Source organism: Cricetulus griseus, assembly GCF_003668045.3.
Source record: "Cricetulus griseus strain 17A/GY chromosome 1 unlocalized genomic scaffold, alternate assembly CriGri-PICRH-1.0 chr1_0, whole genome shotgun sequence".
Classification (NCBI taxonomy): Eukaryota; Metazoa; Chordata; class Mammalia; order Rodentia; family Cricetidae; genus Cricetulus; species Cricetulus griseus.
Window position 1 is genome coordinate 25,940,866 of NW_023276806.1, and position 13,385 is coordinate 25,954,250.

Here is a 13,385-nt window from a genome sequence, read left to right on the forward strand (position 1 = left end):
CAAAATCTATCCCCAAATCACCATAATTCCCACTGCAGCCTATGTCCAGCAGGGCTCCGGAGTGTGAGGATTGAAACTCAAGAACACGGTCTGGCCTGTAAGCTTGGCTTTGCCACCTCCCAGCAGGACTTAAGTAAATCACTTATCTGCTTCCAGTTCAGACTTATTCATTCCTAACTCATAATAGATAAATAAGCTCTTACCTCTTGGTGCATGTAGAGAAAGAAGCACTTATATAACATGTTTGGAACAGTTACAGAAAAGCACATTTAATGTACTCTGTCGTGACCCAGCTTGTCTCAGCTTTAACCCACGACAGCCATGAGGTTTGACCTGAGTGGGGATGTGTGGACCTGGAAGCTCCCTGCAACCCAACAGCGATAAAGATCAAACACAGGCATCTTGTCATCTTCAGAGAGCTCTCAGTTCCATGTTGTAGAACTAGAGTCATTTCTTTATTAGCCATCTTTTCTGGTGTTTCTTAACCATCCTGCCAATGCCATGAGGGAATCATCCTCTTTGTCCCTCTCTGCTCTGGCCACTCGCCCCTTCACTCCTAACCTTCTGTCCTCACAAGTTACTCACACCTCTCTCTCCTCCACCCAGGTGAGGGCCTATTCAGATGCTTAGGCACACACAGATAGAAATAATAGGCATATTACCCTGAGGTCATGGTAAACAGTAGTAGCCTTATTGACATTAACAATACATTAGTGGGTTGGAGCTTTCCTGTGCTCCATGTTTAGTGAGATCCAAGGCTGAATCTCAAAATATTCCATAGCGGAAATACTTTGGTCCCCCACAATTCCTCTCTCTTAAATTAATAAAAAGAAACCTGTGCTTCGGCATCAGGACAGATGACTGTGCCTGTTTTAGGAGGCTCCCTTCAACCCACAAGGGGTGCCCGTCATGGAATCATGCATTCCATCATATGTGTTCTGTCTTAGGAGTCCCTGAAGGCAAGGAAAACCGTACCGTCTTTGACTGGAACCAGTCTCTGTAAAACAAATAAGGTTAGTGGGGGATGGGCCATAGTCCTGCTCCACGCATTCTGAATCAGCAAGAAACCTCCAGGAGAATAGCATCTCAGCTTCTCATGGCTGCAAACCTTCTCCTGTGGATGAAGACATGTAAAAGTTAAAATGGCCTTTTAAAAATCTCTGTGGCAATGCCTCTAGTGCCTCTGATACAGACCTTATTAAAGTTTGCTCCCTAAAACATACTTCTATCCTAAGGCTTGTAAACTGCAAGTTACATTCCTGTAAGAATGAACTCTGACTTCTAGTTTCTAATAACATTTGCATAACACATATAGCAACATCACAGACATTAACAATTCAATCATGAACATACATTAGGGTGAGTTACAAAGCAATCAAAAGACAATAAGATAGTCTCACAATCTGTGGGGTGTGAACAATTTCACAACTGTAAATCCTCTTTTCTTTATTCCCTACCTGGGACTCAATGCCCCTTGAAACTTATCTATTTTTTGCTCAAAGTCCGAAGTTCTAACATCAGGTTTGTAATATCAGTCTTTGAAAGTTAACTAAAAAGTCTTTTGTCCATGTCTTGTTTAAGCATTGTGAAGGAGTTTCTGCTGCTTTGGGTTATGCCAGTATCCGACCGTCCTAAATGGGTCCTTTTTCCCAATGGGAAAAACTGGCAAAACAGTTTTGTGTGTCTGTTTGTGGCAAGAAAGCAAGCTGTTTTTATCAAGTTCTTAGTCTGCTCCTGGATGAGCATTCACGGATTCAGAGAGGCGAATGTAGTCCGTCTGTATGGAAGCTGGAACTCTGGGATGCATCTCGAAACTGGAACTGGGTGTGTCTCCCTTCTTCCTCTGACTGTAGGTCAGATGTCCTCAAGGTTCAGGAAATATAGGTCCAGTGTTTCACTCCAGCTGTTTCAGATGGTCTCCTGTGGGCCCAGGTCCCGTTTTTCTCGGTTCCATGCTTCTCATCAATCTTTCCGGTAGCCAGTGTGCCTCGTTCTCCTCCTGCAAGAAAACACAGACATGCCCTCGACCCCCAAATAATTATGGGGTCTGGCCCCCTCTATTCATCTCTCCATTTGACCTGAGCAAAATTTGCTCGAGTTCCTTCATGCCAGAATCTGTCTGCATCAGATTGCTCACTGGCATCCATATTTAAAAAGTTTAAGATAAACAGTGCATTCTTTAATGCACCATGTGGGGACTGGGGGCACAGCTCCCCTCTTTTTATCTTAGAAGCTGTGTTTTTAGGGCACTATGGGCCTGCTCTCTTATTCCTTGTTCTTGGGCATATATAAGGAATACATGTTTTTTGATCAATTTTCCATTAAGCACAAAATAAGCTGGAAAGCTTTGTTAGTATATCCAGACCCATTATTTATTTTTATAACTTTTGGCACTCCCATGCAAGCAAAACATCTTAAACAGTGACTTATAACATGCCTGGTGGCTTCTCCTGTTTGTGGAGTGGCACATTTTTAACTTGCCAAGCTCTGTAATGTGAGTCACATCCATTTGCCACAAATAATTGGGGAGCAGGCCTTAGGAACTCACCCTTAAATTAGCCATAGTCATATTGTGGACATATTTCCACCACATTGTTTGATGATTTGACCAGCAGTCTCTCTGGTTAAGCCAAATTTCTTACTTAGACTTTTGCTATTATGATGAATTAAGTTACAAGCCTGTCGAGCTTTTTCTATTTGAGGCAAACCAACCAATTTTGTTAATCAGTTAATTCATTCCCTTTGGCTAGTAATCAGGGAAAGGCCTATTTAATAGGTTCCCAGTGTGACCCATAAACATGGTAATTCTCTTAGGTGAATAACATTTTGAATTTGCTCAAATAATATTTCAATCTAATATTGGATCCTATGTATGGAATTGTCTCTATTACCTCAAGAGCCTTAAAGACATAGTGACTGTCAGTATACAAATTAAATGAATTATTTACCAGGATTTAAAAGACCATTGCAACAGCTTGTAGTTTAATTATTTGAGCTGAAGCCAGAGCAGTCTGCTCTCTCTATTCCTTTCTATTAATAACCTATGTAAGTGACTCTCCCAATAGAACCGTTGGTAAAAACTAACATAGTATATTTTTACAGAACTGCTTTTTACAATTTTGGAAATACAAAAGGATGTATTAGTGCAAATTGTAACAGTCCATGAGCTAGAAACTGATTATCAATTCTTCCTGAAAACTGAGCAAAGGCAATCGCCCATGACTCATTGTTCTGAAACAACCAATTAAACTGTTGCTTAGAGTAGGAGACATGTATCATACTTGGTTTTCTCCTAAAATACTTCCTAGAATCTATATAGCATTTCTGTATCATGTAGGTTAATGCTTTAAAATAAGGGTTTAATATATTTAGGCTGGTGAGATGATAGGCACAACCATAGTAATAGTAATGGCCATAAAACAGAAGTCGGACTATGCTTTGTGGGGAGTACATAAGCTTCCCATGGTTTTGCATAGTCAATATATCTGATGATGCTGAATCGCCTCCTCTAATTATAGAACTTGTCTACTTTCCTAGTTAGCTGTCTGGGTACATCTGAATCATTATCTCCTTATAGAATCTTACTTAAAGAATTTAAATCATCATTAGATGTTCCAAAAAAGGTACTTAGCCAATGAATATTTTATAACAATTTCTAAAAAACTCATTTAAAGATTTTAAACTATCTTTTCCAATTGCTATCTATTAAGCCTTAATTTCTTTAGAATACAACATATGTTTTTAACAATTTTTCAGATTTATTTAAAGTTTCTGAGTAGCCTTTTCTAATCTAACCTTCGAAGCTGACAAGCTGATAAGACCTCATTTGTATCTTAGCTGACCTGACTTAATCTGCATCTGCAAAGACAACAATCAAGCTGTGAACCTAACAGGTTGGCTCTCTCCTAAGCCTTTTCACAAACCCTTTTTAAAATCATGTATCAATTTTTATTTTCTAGATTTCCTTTTTTAACCATAAAAATTTAGTAAGACCTGTATCCTTTCATCTGTCAAATTTTACAGAATCATCCATAGATTCCTCATGTCTCTAAGCTAACGCTATAGATTTTCACTAACTTTTCAATTGACTATCTCCTAGGGCTCAAATCATTAATTTTTCCTGTTAGGACATTGACTGACTGACTGGGTGCTCATTTTGACCATATAAAGTGATTTTGATATTTTTTAAACAATATCCGAGGCAATGTAAATATCTCTAATCATATTAGAGGCAATTTAGGCATTTCCATTCATCCACATTCATAAATTCACAATCATATCATGCATCCAGGTGTGACCACACCATTCATTCATAACTTGCATACCTCTCACATTTCTCCTTTTGCCTAGGTTATGATCAGTTTGTTGAAAAGAAAACTCCCTAATTGAAATTTCTAACATAGTAGCTATAGTCAATCATTGAAATATGAGCATCCAAAATTTGAACAATTCTAAGCTTAAATATGTTGCCCTTTCTTCTCTATAAGTCTCAAAAACAGTTTCTGTCTGACTGTATCAATAGCATTTATATACATTGATTAGCCATCAGTCATGGCGGCACCTCCCAAGGCTGTAAGTTACCACGAGGAGGCAGGCTGTCCACCGCCCTGTCAGCCATTTTGTACAGCCTGCTGTAGACGCCTGCACGAGGTGGCACCAAGCCGCTGGCTGAGGGCCGGCAGACCATGGCCGCTTCCACGGTTGACCTTGGCCTTAGCTCGACTATGCCCTCTGGGCCGCTGAAAAATCTGAGGCTGTATTTTGGGCACAAGCCTAATCCCTTATTTTCTCTTTTGTTGGGACTCTGTCTGACCTGGAGCTCTTCCTGAACATGTCCAAAGCAACCTCTAGAAGGCTCTGTGCATTTCTTCCTCCCTATGCCTCGCTTTCTGTGTAGGAATAACTTATTTTTAACTGAAGTTCCTGTAAGGCAGCCACCATCGCTAATCCCTGAGTGTAAGCTAGGTCCATATCTGAACAATTCTTAATGAACTCGCCACATCAGTCCTCTTCCTGTGAGGCCTTAGCGTGGTCTGGCATGCATTACCAACATTCTCATAAGCTAGCTATTTCACAATCAAAGTTCTAACACCTGTGTCCCTAACCTTTTTGTATAATGTCCACACAGGCCTAGAAACCAATTCTGAACTAACTCCCTAGGTCCCTGCCTGCTCTTTATAACAAATATCTTCCTCCTGACCGGCAGTCCTTGGCTACCCGCTTTCAATTTCCTAGGGGTGATGCTTCTACAGCAATATTCCCTATCAGCCTCTGTTGGTCCATACTGGACACAAGCCATTAATAGTTCCTGGAGCTGTTTGAATGGTAATGGCACATGCGTCCTGCTATGTTTCCCTAGTCACTCTCTCTGATCCAAGGAAACCTGTAAATTCCTTATCTCCTGTAAGTAATTTCGCTAAAATTTCCAATTCTCTTAGCTCTTGCTGAACATTACCGTTGAGTATTTGCCTTTCTGTATTTCCAGCTTAAAATGAAGGAGGTGAAGACTCTCCATCTTGGTACTTATTAACTGTTACTCCCTGCTGATCCCAATCATTGGTCCTGTATATTCTTTATTATCCAGCTGCCCCTAAGTAGGTGCAGAGGTTTCTGTTCTCCATTACATTCCTAGATATCTCCCGAGGGCCTGCGTGTGTGTGAGGCCGCGCCTATGTCTTCCCAAGCCCCTGTGCAACTTGAAATGCTGCATCATGGCGGTGGCTTTTGCAAGTGGGAAGTTTAAACTTTTAAACTCTAAAATCTCCTGTACTTGCTTTCACTTTGTTTTAGCTCTCCTGGCTATTAAACTATATCCAAGTAAATAAATATACAATCATCTGACTAACAATTACCTGCCTGATTTCTCTAACTATATACATTTTTACTTTCAAGGCTAACTTACTTCTCTTTACTATCTGGATAATATTCCTGTTTCATATTTACAATTACCTGCATTTTTCATCCCGGAGTTTAACACATTACATTTTACTACTTTATCACCTGACTGAACATTTCAGTCTCACACCTACTCTGTGCATTTTCTCTTACTTTAAGGGTTAAATAACCCATTTCACCTATTTTCATCAGCTGCTGGCTGACATTCTCTCATTTGCCCATCTTCCATTACTTTAAGGGTTAAATAACCCGCTTTACCTTTTTTCGTCAGCTGCTGGCTGACATTTTCATCTTATATATATTTTGTGCACATTTCTGCTTTAAGGGTTAAATAACCAGATTTATCTTTTTTTGTCAGCTGTTGGCTGACGTCTTCCTATTTTATATTACATATATCTGTTTCCTATTTCTACAATTATATACAGTTTTATTCCTGACTTAACGCTGTTCACTTACCACATTCGGCCACTTCTTTCTTCTTTTTCCTGCGCGTGCTTCTTCCCCAACCGGTTTGCCCTCGACGACTGTCTCTCCAAAGTGTCCAAGACTCTGCCTTGCCCGTTTCTTCGTGGTGTCCATGGCTTCTTCCCCCATTCTCAGGCCCCTCGTTCCGGCGCCATTTGGTTGTGACCCAGCTTGTCTCAGCTTTAACCCACGACAGCCATGAGGTTCGATCTGAGTGGGGGTGTGTGGACCTGGAAGCTCCCAGCAACCCAACAGCGATAAAGATGAAACACAGGCATCTTGTCATCTTCAGAGAGCTCTCAGTTCCATGTTGTGGAACTAGAGTCATTTCTTTATTAGCCATCTTTTCTGGTGTTTCTTAACCATCCTGCCAATACCATGAGGGAATCATCCTCTTTGTCCCTCTCTGCTCTGGCCACTCGCCCCTTCACTCCTAACCTTCTGTCCTCACAAGTTACTCACACCTCTCTCTCCTCCACCCAGGTGAGGGTCTATTCAGATGCTTAGGCACACACAGATAGAAATAATAGGCATATTACCCTGAGGTCATGGTAAACAGTAGTAGCCTTATTGACATTAACAGTACAATAGTGGGCCGGAGCTTTCCAGTGCTCCATGTTTAGTGAGACCCAAGGCTGAATCTCAAAATATTCCATAGCGGAAATACTTTGGTCCCCCACAGTACTCAAGACTTTTCTCCTCTGCTACACATAGCATGTCCATGTCACTGGCAAGAAATCCAGCCATTGCAGTCAGTTCAGCTTCCAAATTGTCACCAATCTCAACTTCACAATGCTTTTTTGAGACTAGATCCTGTCATCCATTTCCCGTACATTTCCCTCAACATGGTAGCCCTTGCTTCCAACCCTTGCTGGGTTGGAAGGGGAAGGCTTATGCTCAGTTAGAAGTGCTGGGGTGCGTGACTAAATCAAATTATCAGCTGGCATTTACTAGGCCCACTATTTATATTTATAATTTTGTCACAATAACAAAGAGGATCCATGAAATATGTGAATACAATTGGTCCAAGCTGTTTCCTATACTCTCCTAACCTTCCCTCACAGTATTATCATAGTATATAGAGAGAAATGTTCTATTTGTTGAAATTCCTTTTTAAAATTTATATTTATTTATGGGTATGTCACGTGTGTGCAAGTGCTGCAGAGGCCAGAAGAAGGCATTAGATGCCCTGACCTGGAGTTAGAGGTGGTTGATAGCCACCTGATGTGGGTGTTAGGAGCCAAATTTTGGTCCTCTGGAAGAATAGAAGTGTTCTTGACTGTTGAACCATTTCTCCACCCACTCTCCTATGTTTACTTTTTTCTCTAAATTCTACTGTTTACCTTCTAAAGAGCCTTAGGAAATGTTGTTAGTGGACTAAGTATCAATAAAACCACATACCTCATATCTGGTTTATCTCCTATAATTTTAATAAGTCAACAATACCTTTTTTCCATTTTGAGCATTTATTATGTTTACACTCTACTTTGGGTTTTGTACACACCATCTCTCTTAATTGTAGTGATATCTCTATGAAACTGAATCTCTTATAGCTAGTAATGTAAACATGAGGAAACAGAGTCAGAGAATTAAAATCATTTTAAGTCTCAAAGCCAGTCATTAGCATATTATGCTTTAAACATGGGCAGACCACTCTAATTTAGTCAGCTCTTAACTGTGATCCTGTGCACCAACCCGTTATGCTCTTCATTTGTTTTATATAAGGAAGAAAAGAGCGGGAGGGGAGCCTGTAGGGGAGGAGAAGAAAAGGGGGAGGAAGAGAAGGAAAGGGGAACAATCAGCTTCTGGCATCCCTTCCGTACAATCTGGGGATCAGGTGGGATAGACCTAACTTCTTACAGCAGTCAGCTCTGAGTCATAGTGCATGAAATACCACTTTGGTCTGATGAGGTCATTTTGTCTTTGTCTTGCATTGCTCAGGAGAGGTATTCTTGCAGATTAAAGGACCACTGGAGGATATTTATAAAGTCTACTGCTACCATCATGATGAAGCACACAGTATACTGGAGTCCTATGAAAAGGAAGAGGAGTTGAGGCAGCATCTGGGCCACTGTATCCAGTCCTTAAAGTAAGCCTTCTCGAATGGCGACTCCATCACTCTGGTTGCTTAGCAGGAGCCATCTGAGGTGAACAGAGATGAAAGGTCACACACAGCCAGCTTTTCACAGGGCTTGATCAGACGGCTGCCTTGTGGAAAGCCAATGTGCTACAAGCCCTGACTGACTTTTGTTCCCTTCAAGAGGATGACTGAAAATAGCAAGTGAGACAAAGATTCAAGGCCTTGTAGAGTTGAGGGGAAATGCAATACTGTCAAACAGTAATGACAAAATAAATTAGGTATGAAAGGTAGGCTGCTGTTCATGCATTCTCAAGGGCCACTGGGCAGTGAGTTAATTCCATTAGTGGAATTCCTGAATAGTCCTTGCTGCCCTAATTCACTGTGGGGAGATTGTGAGGATGATTAAAGCCCATCGAAAGTTAGCTTCAGGACAATTAGATCCTCTGCCTTCCTCATCCATAATATGTGAGAAGGCGGTAGTGGTGCTACACAAGCTTGAATGAGAGTCTTTAAACTCTTGCTGCTCTCCAAGTAATTAGTAAGTACTGATTTTTATCTTTGTAAATCGGGGATTGTGAGCCTGTGTTTGATCTGACCTCTTCCATGAAGCTGGAGTCCTATTTAGAGCTAAACTCTTTCTCCTTTTCCTCATCTTGTCCAGTTCTCCTAAGGACTTTCATTCTTGAGGACTCTATGCTGTCAGATGGGCCACATCCAGTCAGGGTGAACAAGCTTCAGGGAGCACAAGTGTTTAGCAAGATGTGCCAATCTGAAACTCTAGCACACCTTTGTGTGTCCTAGTATGTGAGAGAAAGGGGGAGTCCTCCTTTGATTGGAGAAGTTTGTAGCAGCATTGGGGTGCAGTGGGGAGACTAAATGAGGCCACGGTGGAGGAAGACTTTCCAGGCTCCAATTAGAACTGAAAATTAGTTTAATTTGCTTCCATGGCTTCAAAAAAAAAAAAAAAAAAAAAAAAGTGTTGATTAAATTTCAACTTTATTGCCCTCTACTGGCCAAAAATTGCAGGATTTTAACATTTTTCCATACCCTGAGTGGAAAAAAAGTGAACATTTATTGAAAGCACAGCTCAGCAGCTCTGGCTAAATTTTACTATTTCAGTGTATGCCAATGTTACCGTATCAGCTCAAAGAAAAATTAAAGTATAAAATTGTATTTGCCTAAATAAGTTCATATATGGAGAACACGTCCTCTGCATGAACAGGTCTGTTTATCCTCATCTCAGATAATGATATCCTTCGTACAAAACACCTTCTCACAACACATGTGTATCTTGGGTCACTTTCCTTCAGGTTCTAGAAATAATGGGGGGGGGGTGTCACATAACATATGAAGAACTGGCTCCTTCGTTAACCTGCATATCGAACCCCAGGGCCCAAGGGACCTGGACAGGAAGCTGATCAGTTCAGGTTCATAGTCCTGACTGCTTCTCTAAGCTGCTCGGGTGAGAATAAACAGTGTGCTGTGCAATAAACTTTTGATTTGTAAGAGAACAGAGCCCACTATAGTATTCTCTATGCAGCACAGCTCAACAGCATTTCCTTTAGAAGCATTTAAAGGTAGAGGTAATTGTGGAATGCCAAACTTACTTTCAGACCTAATAACTTGTTTTGCCTTTTTAAGCTTCAAATATACTGACCCATGATGTGTCCAATTCTGTGTATTCAGGACCATTCTGACTTTTAGAAATAATCTCACCCGCCAAAAGGTGTTAAGGTGTAGAATGCACAAAATCCAAATGAAACAATATTGGCAGAGCTATTTCTTAGGGGAAAGAAAAATCAAAATAAAACAGTTTAAGCTGGAGATATTTTCCCCAAAGTTGCCTTTCCATGAAAATAAAGTTAAAGACGGATTGTGTAGGTCTGCCTGGAGGCTGAGTGCAACCGTATTATTGACATCACTATAACACTGACCTCAGCTGAGGCAAGCTTTAAATTCTGAGGAACAGGTTTTCAAACAGGTTTATAGGCCAAAGAGAGTCCCAAACACCCTCAGGGATTGGTTTCCCTTGCCAAGTAATCAGTCAAAGCTATTACTGTCACCCTGCCTTTTCCTACTGGCTAAATAAAGGCGCGGCTGCCATTTCTAATGAACATTAGCTGTGGCCTCCATTTTCAGCAGTGCAAGGGATACTGGAATGAGTTGATTTAAAGCAAAAATTCTGCATGAGAGGTGGCTTCATGCCTCAGAAGGTAAAGCAGATTTTAAAGTGACTTAGGTCATATTTTAACCAAATTTAAAATGTTTATTGAGGGCCTCATAAATATTTATTAAGAGCACTAGATAATGTTGAAACTATTTTAATATATAAGCATGGCTCTTGCCTCCGAGAAACATAAACTCTAGTCAGAGATAAAACTGTCTGGAAAACTTTGCCAGCAATGCAAAGTTCATTTATTTAACACACCAGAAGGCATCTCTGTAGGTTTTGTTCAAGACTAACCTCCAACAGGAAGGCAGGGGGACCGCCTCATTCTGTATGATATTCAATCTTAGGAACCTTCATGATTCTTTGAAGCCCATTTTCATGCAAAAGAGAAAATTATATTTGGATCCAGAAAATTAGCTTTGAAGTGTTAGGGCAGTATTTCTTGGTGTGTGAGTTCTCCAGTGCCTGATATACCAGGAGTGTGTATTAACAGTGAGTAACTTTTAAAAGGGTGTGGGAAAGATGTTTCCATGATTAGTAATCCTGGCTGCTCTTACAGAGGACCTGGTTGTACTTCTAACATCCGCATGGTTCTCACAGCTATCTGTATCTCCAGTTTCCGGAGACTCAGACACCCTCTTCTGACCTCTTTGGGTGCCTGACATTCATATTTACATGGTACACATACATACACTAGACAAAATACTCATAGATAAAATAAATATTTTTTAATTAAAATTCTCCAGAAATGCAGTATGCCCCTGCACCTACAGCCTAGAAACTGGATGTTTCAAGCTCTGTTTAAAATTCAGCAAGGACTTTAGCTGAGTGGGACAAGTGACCCCATAGGATTGCTTACAATGTTGTTGTATTACTACATCTTTGTTTACTGAGGAGCTCATTGTTTAGGCTCTTTGGAGTTACTTATGATTTCTGATTTATGTGAAGAAGTGAAAATCAGACACCTATTCAACACATGTAGGTATAATTAGAACAAAACTGTCTGCTGCCTCCTTTTTCAGTTTCTCCAGTTAGAAATATTACTAAAAAGCCTCTGCTGTAGGTCCATGGCCCCAACCTGTCTGTTTATTATGTAATAAAATAAGGACAAAAGGACATTTCTAATCATTTTTTGGTAACTGGACTCACATTTCTAGTCTCCTCATGTCTTAGTGCTATAAATGAACCTGTATTTATCTTTTTGCTAACCAAGGTCCCATCCTCAGGAGGAAAACCATTTACCTTTCAGTCATCTAGGTAGTCTAGTCACCTTGCTCCTGTGGCCTTCCCACTTGGGGAAGCAGCAAGAAACTCATGCCACGCCCTGTCTAAGGGGCTGCATTCTTAGTTACTCACCACCTGTGTCTTGAGTCTAAATGGAGGGTCCCAGATAGAAACCAAAACCACCTCTGGAAATTTCTTCAGCTCCTTGCAGTATGGCATTGTTTGGAAACAGACTACAACCTTTAAGGAATAGCCACAGAAAAATTTTGATTCATGAGTCAAATTATAATGAGCCCAGCAGGAGAGGAAGTAATTATTTTACCTCATAAAAAGCTGAGTGGACACTGTTTAATTTCTTCCTAGACTGTCCTCAGCTAGAGTCACCTTCTGGAAAGCTTCAAAATCTATCATAAAAAGATTGTTTCTTCTTCAGTGATGAGAAAACTAGGTGATGTCATAATGCAGCATTTCCTCCTTACAGAGTATGACTTCCTCTATTAGAAAAATGTCAGGTTCCTTTGTAGAGAGTGGTATGTGACATTAAACATGTGCCTAGTATTATTATAATTTCAAGTTGTTTTGTTGAAGTAAATAAAAGAAAAAGAGAGCTCTATGTCTTTTCCAGGCCTTAAAAATAAAATGGTGTCTTTCAATTTCAGTGCATTTACATACTACCATTTGCCCAACACTTGTTTCAATGGGAAATAATGGTTTTATTTTTGTTTTACTAACTTTATAATACATGATCTACAAAAAGAAATCCTAGAACAAATGAGATTTTCCACTAGAGGAAGATATAAGTGAATGGAAAAATGGCAGCATAAAGGAAATGTATACGAGTTCCAGGACCTCAGAGAGATAATTCCTTTCACTGTGGAATTTTAAAATATCATTTAATAATTTTCTAAAATTATAAGTGTAATTTTGTCTCTGATTCCCATTTGGAGGTTTTGGACTCAGCAGAACCCAGTTATTCCAAGATGTCCAGGGATCCATTTACACACACAGGTCTGGGGATTGAGGAGGCAGTTGCTTTACGCACATGTACTGTCTTCCACATGTATAGAGAACTTAGAACATTTTTAACTCATCCAGCTCAGCATAAGCATTTATTATTAAAGACACTTGATTACATGGGGCATGCATGAAACTCACCCACTACTTCATTTGATATAGTAAAATTTGAAAGTATTTGTAATGTTGCATATGTGTGAATTTTTATTGATTTACTTTCTCTCCTTCTTTTACAGGAATATATACATGCAAGAGTAAGTACTTCTTTTTAAAGATTTTTTTATTTTTAATTTTTAGTTTAATTTATTCTTTGTTGATTTCATACAACAGGGGTTGATCATATTCACCCTCTCCTCCAGAACCTCCCAGCTCCACTTCTCCTTTCTGCCCAACTTCCCGTCTTCTTCTTCACCACCCATCAAGTTTGTGCTGCCTGTATCCTCCTGGGTATGTGGCTTTCCACTGGCACATGGTTGACTTCACAGAGGCAACATTTTCAAAGAATACTGACTCTTCCTCTCCAATACCTATCACTTG

General features: G+C 40.1%; 1 protein-coding gene across 2 annotated transcripts in view; it reads left to right on the forward strand.

The window, feature by feature from the left end:
- Positions 1-13,385, forward strand: part of LOC100755633 (rho guanine nucleotide exchange factor 38) — a 108,508-nt gene that overhangs the window by 67,226 nt on the left and 27,897 nt on the right. For both annotated transcript variants that reach the window (XM_035451851.1, XM_027395742.2), the window contains exons 4-5: positions 8,302-8,449; positions 13,085-13,102. In XM_035451851.1, coding sequence (XP_035307742.1) covers positions 8,302-8,449; positions 13,085-13,102 — 166 coding nt within the window. The remainder of the gene's footprint in view (positions 1-8,301; positions 8,450-13,084; positions 13,103-13,385) is intronic.